This window comes from Schistocerca americana, chromosome 6 (assembly GCF_021461395.2).
Source record: "Schistocerca americana isolate TAMUIC-IGC-003095 chromosome 6, iqSchAmer2.1, whole genome shotgun sequence".
Taxonomy (NCBI): Eukaryota; Metazoa; Arthropoda; class Insecta; order Orthoptera; family Acrididae; genus Schistocerca; species Schistocerca americana.
In genome coordinates, this window is record NC_060124.1 from 580,490,572 (window position 1) to 580,505,822 (window position 15,251).

Below are 15,251 nucleotides of genomic sequence, written 5' to 3' on the forward strand. Positions count from 1 at the left end.
TGCTGAGTTACGTGTGAGTAATGCAGTGGGCTTTCAAATGTGACATGTAGCATATTTCGTAAATTTGGCAAATAGTTTTCATTAAAAACATGTTTGTTGGAGAAACCATTTTTTTGGTTATACATTCAGTCTCATCTCTGGACTAACATGGATATTTAGGAGTTTCGGAAGATAGTGAATTAGAGACACACAGACTAGACCACTATCCACCATTACAGTGTAGTTCTGAGAGTAAAATGGGCTCATAAAACATGAAAGCAGCTGCTTGATTAGGTTTCGCAAGGGGGTGCTCACATGCTGCATAGCACGACAAATGTGATTTCCATTGCTACATAATTAATTATACCCTCTCCTTTCCACATCACTTGAAAATGGTGGTTGTCCCTCCAGCACATTTTATTTTCCTGCAAGTGCAAGCCCGCTCGTACCTGACCACCTCCTGCCTCTGTCCCCTTACAGCTCTCCAGTCCCTGCTCCTCCATTCTTTTCTGTGCCTATTCTATCCCTTCCTTAGCTGATTTCATATCTTCCAAATCTTCCTGTCCTCCCTTATTTACTTTGAATTAGATTTTATTTCATCTTCTTTTCCCTCTGCTCCTTCTTCTTTTTCCGATTTTCTCCTCCTCCTCTTCCTCTTCCTTGCACTATGCACACATCCATCATTTTTCCCTTTCCTGTGCTTCCTGCAATCACTCTCCTCAGCCCAGATGATTGCTCATGATAGCTGTACTAGACACCAGTGGTGTTTGTGAGGATAAGGGTACTCCTGCAAACAAGGATGGAATTTGAAAGAATAAGGAAGCACAAATTTGTGTTCTTGTAACCTGTTCACTCAAGTGGAAAGATGTGGAAAGATGGTACAGGTATTGAAAGAAAGTGTAAGAGAATATGATAATAAAAAAGGGTGGCACTGAAACAAAAGATTGAATAATAACAATAATTTAACAGATAAAACAGTGTGTGCGTGTGCACTGGAGGTTGAGGGGGCGGGGGGGAGGAGGCATTCAGTGCTTTACACACCACAAGCATCACAGACTGGGGGTGGGGGGTGTTCCGTCTTGCTTGGCGTGGCAGGAAGCCATGTGTGATGTGTGAGGGAGATAGTGCTCAATTCAGAGGCGGGTCAGGACCATTTCATGCTGCCAGAGCGACTGGCGCGAGGAATGGCGTGGCAGTATAGTTGGCTCCACCAACTGCAGCTTACTGTCACTGCCAGCCATTCTACTTCCCACAACAGCATTTTTCTCTGATTCACCGACAAAATGACATCCAGCAGGAGAATAGCACATCTGCGTTCCCTGAAGGCCCCCTAGGCAGCTCAGCTAGGTTGGGGAACGCCACTTAACAGCATAGGGAGTCCATTTATTTGGAGCCATCAGTGTAAACAATTTTAAAACTGTGATGCATATCTAAAGTGTTAAACTGAGATTGAAATATAATATCTGGTGTGAAAACTTTCTTATAATTCGCCAAGTGTCAAATAATACTGGGCCTCTGTAGGAGTGAAGGTGGAGACCTGCTCCAGCCTTTACATAAAACTTTCAACCAGCCACACCCATCTCCAAAAGGTGATAATTTGCCCAAATCCTATAGCACCTCATTGCTCATTGGTAATTATGGGAAAGCCTTTCTATTGGAGGCCCAGCAATGGTATGGTATGCTGGCATGTAGGGCATGGACAGTGTTTTATATTCCTGTCGCATCATGAGGAGTCACTGCCTGATGTGAAGTGGTGGCTCAGCATTCTCGGCACAGAGGCTCAATATGGCGCCAGTTTAAAAGGCCCCAGTGTAATGTCTAAGCTCTTGCCCCAGTGGAAAGCCTACGCCCCTCATATCACACCATGTCTAACATCTGTAAACGAGAGGGTCTTGCAGATCCATACATTGTGCACCAATAATCGAGCCAAGACCACATGAAGGCTCTGTAAAACGGTACATAATCTAAAACTCTGTTAACCATTTATTGCATTGATGGAGCCTGATGTCACTGCTAGTTTTATTAAGGATGCAGCTTAAAACTTCCCAGATTCAACAGTGATGATGATGATACCAAAATTTTATCCAAATGACTATTGCTTATCACTCTAAATTTCTTCTCGTGGCGGTGTTTCAAACAAATTGTGCTTATGAAAAACTGCATATTCTAAAAAAGCTGAAGAATCACATTACTAAAGCAATTCATATACGAACTGTATATGTGTTCCAAAAAGGTTGCTTAGCACATGGTCTGCACATGCATACATACTATAAAGAAAAGGTGCTAGTTCAGCATATGGACTAGTTCAACTGTGGGTTACATTACTTGTATTTCTATACCTCGGTATCTTTTTAAAAACTGAACACAATTTATATATTTGAATTTGATGTAAATGATATTACTATACATTAAAGGATAACGAGAATATGTCACTGTGCTTCATTGTAGTGAATAATTAATTATATAAAAATATTACTTATTAGGATGGTGCTTAAGTTTGTAGTGTTTTTCCACAAGTTTAATAAACCCAACAGATACACATCAACAGAGACTTTAGTCATCAATAACATATTCTCCTTCACTATTTACAACAGTCTGCCAATGCTGGGGTAACTCTTTGATTCCTCAAGTGTAGAAACAATGTGATTTTCAGGTGAAGAACTCGTCAAGCCATGTTTGGAGCACATTTTCGTCCAGAAAGGAAGTCCACTGAAGGTTGTTCAGTAGACAGAGTAAAATGTGAACATCTGAGGGCACTAGATCAGGTGAATGAGGTGAGTGCAGAATGTCTTCTCAGCCCAACTCCTGTATAATGTCTTCTGTCAGCCTAGCAGAATGTGTGCGGGCATTATTGGGGAGCGGCATTACTTCACGCAGTCTTCCTGGTCATTCTTCTCGGACTGCATCTGCAAGATGTCTCAGTTGTTGACAATAAATGTCAGCAGTGATGGTTACGACTCAGAGAAGCAATTTGTGGTATACCACACTGTTGCTGTTCCATCAGATGCGTAACATTATCTTTTGCAGATGCGTGCAAGTCTTTGTATGGGAAGTTGCTGCTTTGCCTGGACTCAATCATCCCTTTCTTTTCCTTAAGTTAGCAGACAGACACCATTTCTTGTCACCAGTAATGATACAGGATAAGAATGTTCGGTGCTGCTCATGAACCATTTGATGACAAGCAAGCAGTGGTGCAGATATGGCTACCCGCTAATTTTTGTGATTTTAGTTTAGAGCACACGGTACCCACACACCCGATTTGTGAATCTTCCCCCTGCATACAAATGTCACGCAATGGTGGAATGAACATAGTTTATTACAGTTGCCAGTTATCAAGCACAGTATCATTCTGCATTAATGTGTTCAAATATCTTCATTCACCCCCCGAAGGTCTTCCTGGATGTGAAGAGTCACTGATGTCAAACTGATGCTCCTTAAAACGAGAAAACCATTTTCTTGCCATGCTCTGTCCAATGGAATTATCCCCATACATGGCACAAATGTTTCTGGTTGCCTCCATTGCTGCCACCCCTCTACTGAACTCAAACAGAAGAATATGTCGGAAATGTTCCAACTTCTCCATTTCTACTCAATTTTCTAGTACCCACAGCTCCACTCACTATCTCCAGATAAAAAATGACAATACGTAAACTTAAACAGCACCAGTAACCTACAAATACAAAACGACAATCAATAAATAAACCCACAGAAATAACAATAGCAACAAGCAAAGAAAAAATGCTATGAACTTATGCACCAACCTAATACATTGAAAATAAAGACCACAAACATACTGACAGAGTTTCAAAACATTTAGTTACTTCTCCGGCACCACATTAACCTCTGCCTTTGAAAATTGACATTAACTGTGACTTCTGAGAATTTAAACTCATCCTATTGTATGTTTGCTAAAGGCTAATAGGGCTCTTTTTTTCGTATCTTGAAACTTTTACTTTCTTTTCAATCTCAACTTTCTCTTTTTTAAAGCAGGTGATATAAATACACATGATGTCTTCTTATATGTCTTACCTAATATTATGTCCCGTATAATGTCCAAACACGTAGTGTATTCATTTCTGTCAAGGCCATCTAGTACGTTACAGTCATCTGTATTTAGTATGCACAGAGTCTGTGCCAGATGGTGTCTCTAAACAAAAGGCAGCAGGGAGACAAAATTAATGAAAATAATAAAACTAAGTCACCAAATGAGTACTTTAAGGAAAAAGGTAATAGTTTTCAATTTAGCATCACTGTGACATACACTACATGTTAAGTCCAGTGGATGAAACTCTTAATTCTCACCTCCATAACAGATCCTTCAGAACTGTACAGACTTGCTAAGACTGTTCCAGATTCTGTCTGAAAGGAATTGTTTGTTCCGCGATGGTCTAAATCGTGACACAAGCATGATATAATGAACGCTAGTCCTTCCAATGCCCTAAATGTTGAGGAAATGAAATAATTACACATGTAATGACAAAGTCTAAGATTCTTCACTATTTCAGGAAATCATACAAATATAAGAACTTACGTTATATACGATTTATTTATTAGGTCAAGATTTTTAACCAAAAGGAAGGCAAAATGGGCCACAGAGAATGCATGCATCCAGTTGTGATATGGTGTGTCCCGATATCCTTTCTTCACGAGGAGAATAAATCTGAAGCACGAGAAAAGAAAAATTACATAAAAACAACAGACTATTTTCATAATGGGAAACAGATGCATGGCTTTATATATGACCTCATAAGATACAATTCAGCTAATGAGAAAAGTGACCAGACAAGATGCAGCAAGTATGATGTAGAGCAGGGGTAGCCAACATTTTTCCTTACTCCTCCCCTTTTTGTATCTCTGTTATCAGCAAAATTTTCTAACTGTCCAGCAGTTCCACAATAATTTCATAATATTGTTACTTTTATAAAATTTATAAAGCAGAGCAACTGCAAGTAAAGGCATATAATAATAATTACTTACCAAATATTTTATGTCAGAATTGTATGACAATATTTTTAAAAGTCCTACAACATACTATTCACCATGAATGGTCCTATAGTAGGCAGCAGGGACCACCACTGATTGAGAGGAACAAACAACAAAAATACTTTGGCTCTAGTAGACTGACACAGCAATGTAAGTATGCCAGAACAGTTTATGTGCCAACATACTCACAGCATGTTCAAATGCTGCAGGAATTTTGAGAAACATATTTGTATATTATTTAGCAGAGGTGAACTATGGTGGCAGTTTATGGCAGTGCTAGTGATGGACTCCCATTGCACTTTTTCATTTGATTTGAAACAAAAAGATGGTATTTAAATTTATCAGTACATCACTTCATTGTTGGTCCAACAGCACACAATCACCTGATTCTCACTACACTTTATAATAGGCCGTCAACTGTAGTGTCTCCATTTTATTTTGTGTCTCCAAGATTCACATCGATACATAATATTAAATAGGTGATATAACCTATGATGTGTGTTCTTTTGTCTCCCTCTTTATGAAGACAGAGACAAAACCAGAGAAATTAGTGCATGTTTATCAGCAGAAAGGAACAGACATTTTTCCCGCAAGCTCTGCTGTTACATGATATTTGCCCTTACATGTGATGTACTTAGAATTAAATAACATGGTGTCATTACTTTGAATAATTTCATGAAGAAGTGTATAAGGAGTTGCACACTTGAAGCAAGAACTCTGCGCTCTAACCTGAATAAATACTAACAAGGCAAATGAAATTCTACTTATGTGTCTTCTGTGTTTTATTAATCAAAACAGACATTTATATTCCCAGAACACTATCCACAGAGGACCAAAGTAAAAATAAATATTTTGCAACATTCTGTTGCCCATTAAATAGGTGATGTAGTCTGCAATTTAAAAACTTTGATATATGATTCAAGATAAAGGCATAAATACACAATTAAAAATAAAACAAACTACTGACTAGGAGGAGATGTTACAGAACCCAACAGATGACATTTTAGTGCACATATGCCATTTTTTTCAACCCTGTCTTTTCTTAACATTTTCTCTATGTTTGAAAATGTACCACAACAAACAGCCCAGGAGTAAATAATCTGCTGCAGCACTGTAATATGAAAATATCACAAGCAAAATCTGTTTTTATTAGTATCCATTAAAAACACATCACATATGAAGGTAAACGTTTACAAATACTCCTAATCTACCACTGCCTGTTTGGAGGAAGAAGAAGAAGAAGAAGAAGAAGAAGAAGAAGGGGAGACAGAGAGATAAAGAAAAGTAAAACACTATGGAAATATTGAGAACTACAGGCATAACAATATGTGTGAAATACAATGCCACATGAATACCCTAGAGAAGCCATTTCTACATTTGTATTACCATTATTTCTACTGTCCTTTCATCTTGTTATTCCTCATCACAAGAGAGAAAGGAGAACAAGCAAATAGATTAGGGAACATTCTGCAGTGGGAATGTAACTACAATTTTAATGAAAATGAAATGGAAGTGGGCAAGACTTGGTCTGGTTGGATGGTAGATGGACCAAGAACATTCTTTGTTGTATTCCAAGAGAAAACGGAGATTCAGAGCTCATGGAGGATGGGGATGTGACATCACAAAACATACACGAGCAAAAGGTGGAAGGTAAAGGTGAAAACCATAACACAACAAATTAGTTGGTCTATATCCATCAGAGGATCTCAAATGTCTGATGATGATGACAATGATGAATACAATAAACTACTAGGAAAAATGGAGCTATGCAGAGACCTTACATCTAAAGCTTAAAAAGGTTCATGTTGTCACTCATATTTCCTGCTAAACTAGGTGAGTGAAGGAAACTGTGCCTGCAGGATACAATGGCTAAAAAGTATTATGTCCCATTTCTATGAATCCAGGTACAAAAAAATAACTCCATATTTTATCACCCGATGAGAAAATAAAGGATGCACATAATCAAGTGCTCTTTATTTTTATAATATTTTTAAGTAAAAATGAAATATTAACACAAAGTTTTCATTTAGCCCTGTGAACTCTTCAACTCAACTAATTAAATTAATTTTCTGTCGATGTTTTCCTCCAGACGAACTGAATGTATTTCAAAAAATTACACCTACTGAGAAGGTTTACAACTCCTTTTTATACATTTTCTTCTCAAAAGCTCATAGATGACACTGGCTAGTTCAATAAATTAGCTGATTTACTCCGTTCAACTCCCTTCAATCTTTCACCCAAAAGTAAGAGGCAACCAAGCAGATGCTGCACTATTAACGAAATAAGAGTTTAGTTGCTTAAATAGAATATTATGGCTCAAAATATACCACTCACATGTTATGAGAATGAAGACATAAATTAATGCAGTCCGCTATCCTCCATCCACTGGGTGAAAGAGGCATGGTAATTAACTCTGATCCTGTTATCAAACAGCTAAAAAGCTAACTGCCATTGTGGTTAATCTTTAGCACTGTAACTTTTGCTACATTAATTAGTTATTTACAAAAGTAATAATTAGCACATTCTTTCTAACAACGAAAAGTTCTTCAAATTATTGTTGATTTTTTCCTCTTTCACACAGCCCTTTCATAAGAATAAAATATGTTGTTGTTGTGGTCTTCAGTCCTGAGACTGGTTTGATGCAGCTCTCCATGCTACTCTATCCTGTGCAAGCTTTTTCATCTCCCAGTACCTACTGCAACCTACATCCTTCTGAATCTGCTTAGTGTATTCATCTCTTGGTCTCCCTCTACGATTTTTACCCTCCACGCCGCCCTTCAATACTAAATTGGTGATCCCTTGATGCCTCAGAACATGTCCTACCAACCGATCCCTTCTTCTGGTCAAGTTGTGCCACAAACTTCTCTTCTCCCCAATCCTAATCAATACTTCCTCATTAGTTATGTGATCTAACCATCTAATCTTCAGCATTCTTCTGTAGCACCACATTTCGAAAGCTTCTATTCTCTTCTTGTCCAAACTATTTATCTATTTATCGTCCATGTTTCACTTCCATACATGGCTACACTCCATATGAATACTTTCAGAAATGACTTCCTGACACTTAAATCTATACTGGATGTTAACAAATTTCTCTTCTTCAGAAACGCTTTCCTTGCCATTGCCAGCCTACATTTTATATCCTCTCTACTTCGACCATCATCAGTTATTTTGCTCCCCAAATAGCAAAACTCCTTTACTACTTTAAGTGCCTCATTTCCTAATCTAATTCCCTCAGCATCACCCGACTTAATTAGACTACATTCCATTATCCTTGTTTTGCTTTTGTTGATGTTCATCTTATATCCTCCTTTCAAGACACTGTCCATTCCATTCAACTGCTCTTCCAAGTCCTTTGCTGTCCCTGACAGAATTACAATGTCATCGGCGAACCTCAAAGTTTTTATTTCTTCTCCATGAATTTTAATACCTACTCCGAATTTTTCTTTTGTTTCCTTTACTGCTTGCTCAATATACAGATTGAACAACATCGGGGAGAGGCTACAACCCTGTCTTACTCCCTTCCCAACCACTGCTTCCCTTTCATGTCCCTCGACTCTTATAACTGCCATCTGGTTTCTGTACAAATTGTAAATAGCCTTTCGCTCCCTGTATTTTACCCCTGCCACCTTTAGAATTTGAAAGAGAGTATTCCAGTCAACATTGTCAAAAGCTTTCTCTAAGTCTACAAATGCTAGAAACGTAGGTTTGCCTTTCCTTAATCTTTCTTCTAAGATAAGTCGTAAGGTCAGTATTGCCTCACGTGTTCCAGTGTTTCTACGGAATCCAAACTGATCTTCCCCGAGGTTGGCTTCTACTAGTTTTTCCATTCGTCTGTAAAGAATTCGTGTTAGTATTTTGCAGCTGTGACTTATTAAGCTGATAGTTCGGTAATTTTCACATCTGTCAACACCTGCTTTCTTTGGGATTGGAATTATTATATTCTTCTTGAAGTCTGAGGGTATTTCGCCTGTTTCATACATCTTGCTCACCAGATGGTAGAGTTTTGTCAGGACTGGCTCTCCCACGGCCGTCAGTAGTTCCAATGGAATATTGTCTACTCCGGAGGCCTTGTTTCGACTCAGGTCTTTCAGTGCTCTGTCAAACTCTTCACGCAGTATCGTATCTCCAATTTCATCTTCATCTACATCCTCTTCCATTTCCATAATATTGTCCTCAAGTACATCGCCCTTGTATAGACCCTCTATATACTCCTTCCACCTTTCTGCTTTCCCTTCTTTGCTTAGAACTGGGTTTCCATCTGAGCTCTTGATATTCATACAAGTCGTTCTCTTATCTTACTTTACAAATTAATTCCTATAGCTTGGAAATGACATGCTTCCAGACATGCCACTTCGTAACTACTTATTGACAATTCAATGCTCCTCCTATTTTCCGTGAGTGGGCATCTACAGTTCTAACTTATTTAGAAAATTACACTAGTTAGAAACACCATTATTATACCCGTGCAGTAGTTAATGGCCAAATACCGGTACTAAATAATAAATATAGTATGTTGATAATAATTATTACTCTCAGACCATCTAAAAAAACTGAATAAAACACAATTTTTGTGCCCTTTGTGTTTCACCTTTGTTCTTTGCAAGGCTTTTCAGTAATCTGGAATATGTACATATTTTTTGTTTATACTATTTACTTTACTTTTAGGATGTCGTAAACATAGCTTATAAACAACATCCTCATTGTAAACTAAATAGTATAAACAAAAAAATGTACATATTCCAGGGCACAGAAGATGCCTTGAAATGAATAAAGGTGAAATGTGCATGGCACAAAAATTGTGTTTTATTCAGTTGTGATTAGATGGTCCCAAAGTAATGATTATCAGCATTCTGTAATTGTATATGCAATTTAGGACAGCAGCACTACAAAAGTGAATATGTTACCAAATAATGATGTCACACAACAGTGCATAACACAAACAATGGAAAATCCAGGATGGAATAATGACAATGTTATAAAAAGAATAGACTGCTCCTCGCCATATAGTGGAGATGCTGAGTTGCCGGCAGGTGTAACAAAACAACCGTCAAACAAGTAAGCTTTTGGCCAAAAAGCCTTTCATTAGAACTAGACAACACACGCATGCAAGCATGCACGCGTGCGTGCCCGCCCACACACACACACACACACACACACACACACACACACACACACACACACACACACACACACACACACACACACACGGCCAAAAAGGCTTTCATTAGAACTAGACCCCCCCCCCCCCCCCCCCCCACACACACACACACACACACACACACAGGCGCACGCATGCATGCGTGCATGCATGCATTCATTCATTCATTCAAATGAAAATTCAAACGCAGCTCACACAGAAATAATCACACTCATGTGTGTGAGAGTTGTCTAATTCTGATGATGGCCATTTTGGTCAAAAGCTTGTGCCTACCGGCGACTCAGCATCTCCATTATATGGTGAGTAGCAATTTATCAGCATATAACATTTATAAATATAGTACAATACAAAATAACAATTCAGATGAGAACATTTGACATTACTTATAATAATAAATAACACACAAAATGACAAAACAGAAGTCATCCATCTCAATATTTACTATCTTTTCAACAGCAAAGTGTTACAACTGTCATAAAATAAAACTAGCAACAACTGCTGCTACATACTTACAAATATCTTTCAGGCAGAATAGGAAGTAAATCCCCACTTAAGGCATATGCCATTAACACAGAATTTCTTTTAAAAAATGTTGTCAATCCACATCAAATGTTATATTTCTTAATGATACACGAGTTCTTTCAAAAAATTCCAGAACTTTGTTCACAAAATTTTTCTATGCTTACTCCTGACTTATTGTGCTCTGTCGCTTTTGAAATACTCCCCTCCACGATTGATACACTGCTCCGAACGTCGCTTCCACTTCCGGAAGCAGTCTGGGTACACCTCTTACAGGATTGTGGAAAGCACCGTCTGCGAATTTTTCTTCATCTCATCTATTGTTGCAAATCTTCATCATTTCAATGGGGTTTTCAATTTTGGAAATTAAAAAAAGTCCACATGGGCAATGTCTGGAGAGTATGAAGGATGAGGCAGCACAAGTGATTTCGTTTTTTGTGCAATATACATGCACCAACAGGGATGAATGTACGGGTGCGTTATTGTGATGCAAGAGCCATAAATTGTCTCGCTACATTTCAAGCCATTTCCTCCTCACATTTTCTCACAGGCTTCACAACATGTCCCGGTAGTATCATTGATGAACAATTTGTCCCATTTTCTCGCAGGCTTCGCAACACTTTCCGGTAGTATCATTGATGAACAGTTTGTCCCTGTGGCACAAATTCATGATGAACCAATCCTTCAAAGTCAAAGAAAACTATCAGCATGACTTTGACCTGACTTGATGAGGCTTTGGTCTTGGAGAACCTTTCACAACCCATTGTGAAGATTGAAGCTCGGTCTCAACATCATAACCATAGACCTATATCTCACTCTCAGTTATGATTCTCTTAAGTAACATCTCGTTCTCATTTGCATGAGCCAAAAGCTCTTCACAGATTGCGAAGCAAAGATCTTTCTCGCCTTGACTCATGAGCTGTGGGATGAACATTGCAAACTTTATGAAAAATTGAAGGCCCTAAATATTTAATTCAGAAAGATGAAAATTCATATGTTGTGTCACTTTGATATAAAAATATTAACTATGTGACTCCATTACGCTACCTCTATTAGTTTTCAAGTTGACAAACTGCCTATTGGCTTCTGTCTCTGGTTCTTTGGACGACATTTGTCTGATGATTTTACTGACATTTCGCCAGCACGAGTGAGTGGCATTGTCAAAGCTTCACCCTCCATTGCTGGTGGTGAACTGGAGCCGAGCTCACTGCCGCAGACTATATGTACCTGGCACGCCAACATCCAAGGGCTTCTCTGCGGTCATATCCGGTACGTTTCTTCTCTTGCTACCTGCAATGGTTGTTCATGCAGCACGGAAAGACAGGATCCATTTACCTTAAGGCATTCTTCTTTCTTGTTGAAGCTATTCCCATGTTTTTGTATTTCTATCACCTCTCTGAACAAGTGGGTGTGATAGTGCTTCTCTACAGTCAGAACTTCCATGTCGGAATGAAAAAATCCCTATTAACATCACATTAAGTATCATTTGTTTTTGTTATCGAAAGTTCTAATTACAGCACTCGATTACAATGATGAAATAATACAGCTGTACTATGTTTCAAGACTTTAGTATAAGTAACAATCATTGTACGGAATCTTAATGAGACAGTTCAGAGGTCATTTTCTACTGTCAGCTCCATTCTACAAATTCTAGCCAGCAACGTTTAAATGCGATCGAGCTAAAGCTTTTTCAGCAACTGAAGCCCACTTAACTCAACTCATACAAAAATTAAGAAGATTATAAATTGTTAAACAACAGAATTATTAATTAATACATGTTTGAGAAATGGGCCCATTTGGATGCTGCTAGCTGTGCCTAGAGCAGTTGTTAGCACATGTTCCTTTCGGTGGTCTGCTGCACCCATATATAAATACAGCCCGAAAGGTAGTGGGAAGAAACACTTTTCATTGAGATACCAATTTGTTTGTGTCAGTCAAACGCCGGAATCCACTGTACCTCAGATGATGTCAGAACTGCGCACGTACTTAAAGAGTTTTTGGTAAAAGTAGGAAATGGACTCTTGAGGATTGCTCACATTTCATTTCATGGAAGTAACTGTTTGTGTATTGCCAGTAATGTTGACAAAACCACGTGGCAAGTGGTGAGATTATTTTGTTTATTCCAAGTCAGGGCAGTACAGCTTTTTACTTGGAAATTCGCACAGAGGTTGCCTATGAACTGTTAATGGTGCTGTTTCCAATATGGATATTATTATTATCATTAGAGATATTACTACATATTGTGTATGTGAACTTTTACTGAATATCTCAATCAGTCAAAACTCTAAACTCTTATTTATAGTGAAAGTTTCCTGATCCTGCTGATTAAGTAGCAAGTAGGAACATTTTCTTGCAGTGAGTACAATCAGTAGTGTGGACATGCAGAGTGGAAATTATGGCCAGTATGTTCACCATTGCTTTCTACCGGACCCAGAAATGGTTCTCAGGCTCTTGTAAACAGCGACAATAATTACCCGCTGCCCCTCGTACGGTACATTGGGTGGGAAACTGAAAAGTGAAAGTGATCGATACAACAAAGAGAACTCAGTAGGCACAAACAGGATACCATAGTAAAATATGCCAAAACTAGTGTGAGAATAGTGTTAAAATTTCCTTATGAGTGTGGAAGCTAAATTGTAAATGTTAGCCCCAGTAACCCAGAACATGACAGAAGAATATAAGACAATGACACTACATTGAGGCTACTACCGACACTGAAGTTTGATGATGGTGCATCATCAAGGAGCTGCATGGACTTGCAAGCTACCTGCAATCTACTGTGCATGCTCATTGCCCAGCCCCTCCCTCCCAGAGCTACTGGAGTAGGTGATACCTGCTGCCATCCTCAGAGCCACAGCTGTTGCTGCTTGCAATATGTTGGGACACATCTCATCTCATGTGCTGGTACACCATGTCAGTATCACTCATTGAGATCAAGCAATTAAGTCAAGAATATTTGAAGTATTTGTTAATTGCATCTAACAGGCTATTAAAAATGGAATATAATGATAAGGATAATGTGTGCCAGTTAAGATGAAACCAGTCTTTGACAATGAAGTCTCAGAATTAGAAATTGAAATTAACTATGGTTCCAACAAAGGAATAATTTCAAAATCTATATGTGATTTGTAGAAATTAGAAGTGGAGGTAAATTTCAATGTTACGGCAAAATTCTGATGATGAGGTAACTGAAGTTCAGGTCAAAAAAGAAAAAGTAGAAATAATAAAGTTATCAGATAACAAAACCGACGTCAATATTTCTGAAATTCAGCCAAGTCAGGGAATGCAAGAAACTCCTTTAGAACCAGATGAAAGCCAAGCACTAAGGCAGAGGCACCAAACTGGATGCAATTACTGTTTTCTAAACTTGAATAACATCATAAAGAACTGAATACTAAGATGGAGTCCAATAGTAAACAGTTAAGTAGTGAGATTGAGTCTAGTAACAAAGAATTAAACAGGAAGATTAAATCTAGTATTGAAGAACTAAAGGATAATAGTAACGAACTAAAGGATGAAATGACTTAAAAACTGAATAGCTTACATTATAAAATTGCTTCTAACTCCCAACATCTGCCAAGTCAAAGTAGGGCAACTGCTAACTAAATTGCATAGTTTTTCCAAAGCGAAATTGGTGAAGTTCAGAAAGATTTCAAAGACGCAAATGATTTTATGGAAGGGAGGAGGTTGTCAGAAAGAATAGGCAACAAATCCAAACATTGCTCTAATCAATCTGCAGAAGTAACTACCAAAGTAAATGCTTGCCAAAAGGATATTAAGAAAGCAAAATCTGTTTGTGTTAACTCATATGAAGATGTAATGAAGATGTTGATAAAAAGTTTTCTGAAAGAGTGGAAGCAGTGCAACTATAGGAATAAGAACTAAATACTAGTATTACTAACACAGAAAATAGAGTAACCTCTGGTAGCTCTTGCAATACTTCAGTTGATGCCACTTTCATTGGATGTTGTAAATTTTTAGGTTTTGATCCAGACAAACAAATTCACCCATTAGAGTTCTGGAATGATTTTGAGGATGTTTTGCCAAATGCAGTGTTAGAATGTGAAAAATTTTATTTCATAAGAAGCCATTTGTCAGGTGATGCTTTGCAACGGTCAGGTGACGAAATGGTTAGATGCAGACCTCTTTCTGAATTTAAAACTGGATTTCTTAATGAGTACTGGTCACATAACAAACAAAAAGATGTTTTGAGAGAGTTTTGGAGTGATAAAAAGTTTATTCTTGGTCGTGAATCAGTTAAAGAGTTTTCTAGAAGGTGGTTTTCACGGCTGTCACATCTGACAGAAAAGATGAAACTGGAAGTGATTATCATGAGACTAGAAGGTAAGCTGCCTTGGCATTGGCAGAAAACAATCATTTCTGCACCAAGAGAGAATGTGGATAGGTTCATTGAGTATCTGGAGTGAGTGGAAAGAGTAGCTGCTTTTGAGAAGCAGATGCAAAATAATAATAGGTCTTCTAACAATCATGTAAAAAACAACCAGAATAATGACTGTGGGAATGTGAATGTCGGAAGTATGAAGGTTGAGAATACAAGATCTAAATACAGTGCTCAATGCCATGGTAGAGGAAGAAGAGACAGACAGTC

At 38.1% G+C, this 15,251-nt stretch overlaps 1 protein-coding gene across 1 annotated transcript in view; it reads right to left on the reverse strand.

The window, feature by feature from the left end:
- Positions 1-15,251, reverse strand: part of LOC124619592 (cGMP-dependent 3',5'-cyclic phosphodiesterase-like) — a 269,537-nt gene that overhangs the window by 69,748 nt on the left and 184,538 nt on the right. Inside the window, exons 9-11 of the mRNA XM_047146093.1 lie at positions 4,511-4,639; positions 4,282-4,417; positions 4,009-4,126 (exon numbers count right to left, since the gene is read on the reverse strand). Coding sequence (XP_047002049.1) covers positions 4,009-4,126; positions 4,282-4,417; positions 4,511-4,639 — 383 coding nt within the window. The remainder of the gene's footprint in view (positions 1-4,008; positions 4,127-4,281; positions 4,418-4,510; positions 4,640-15,251) is intronic.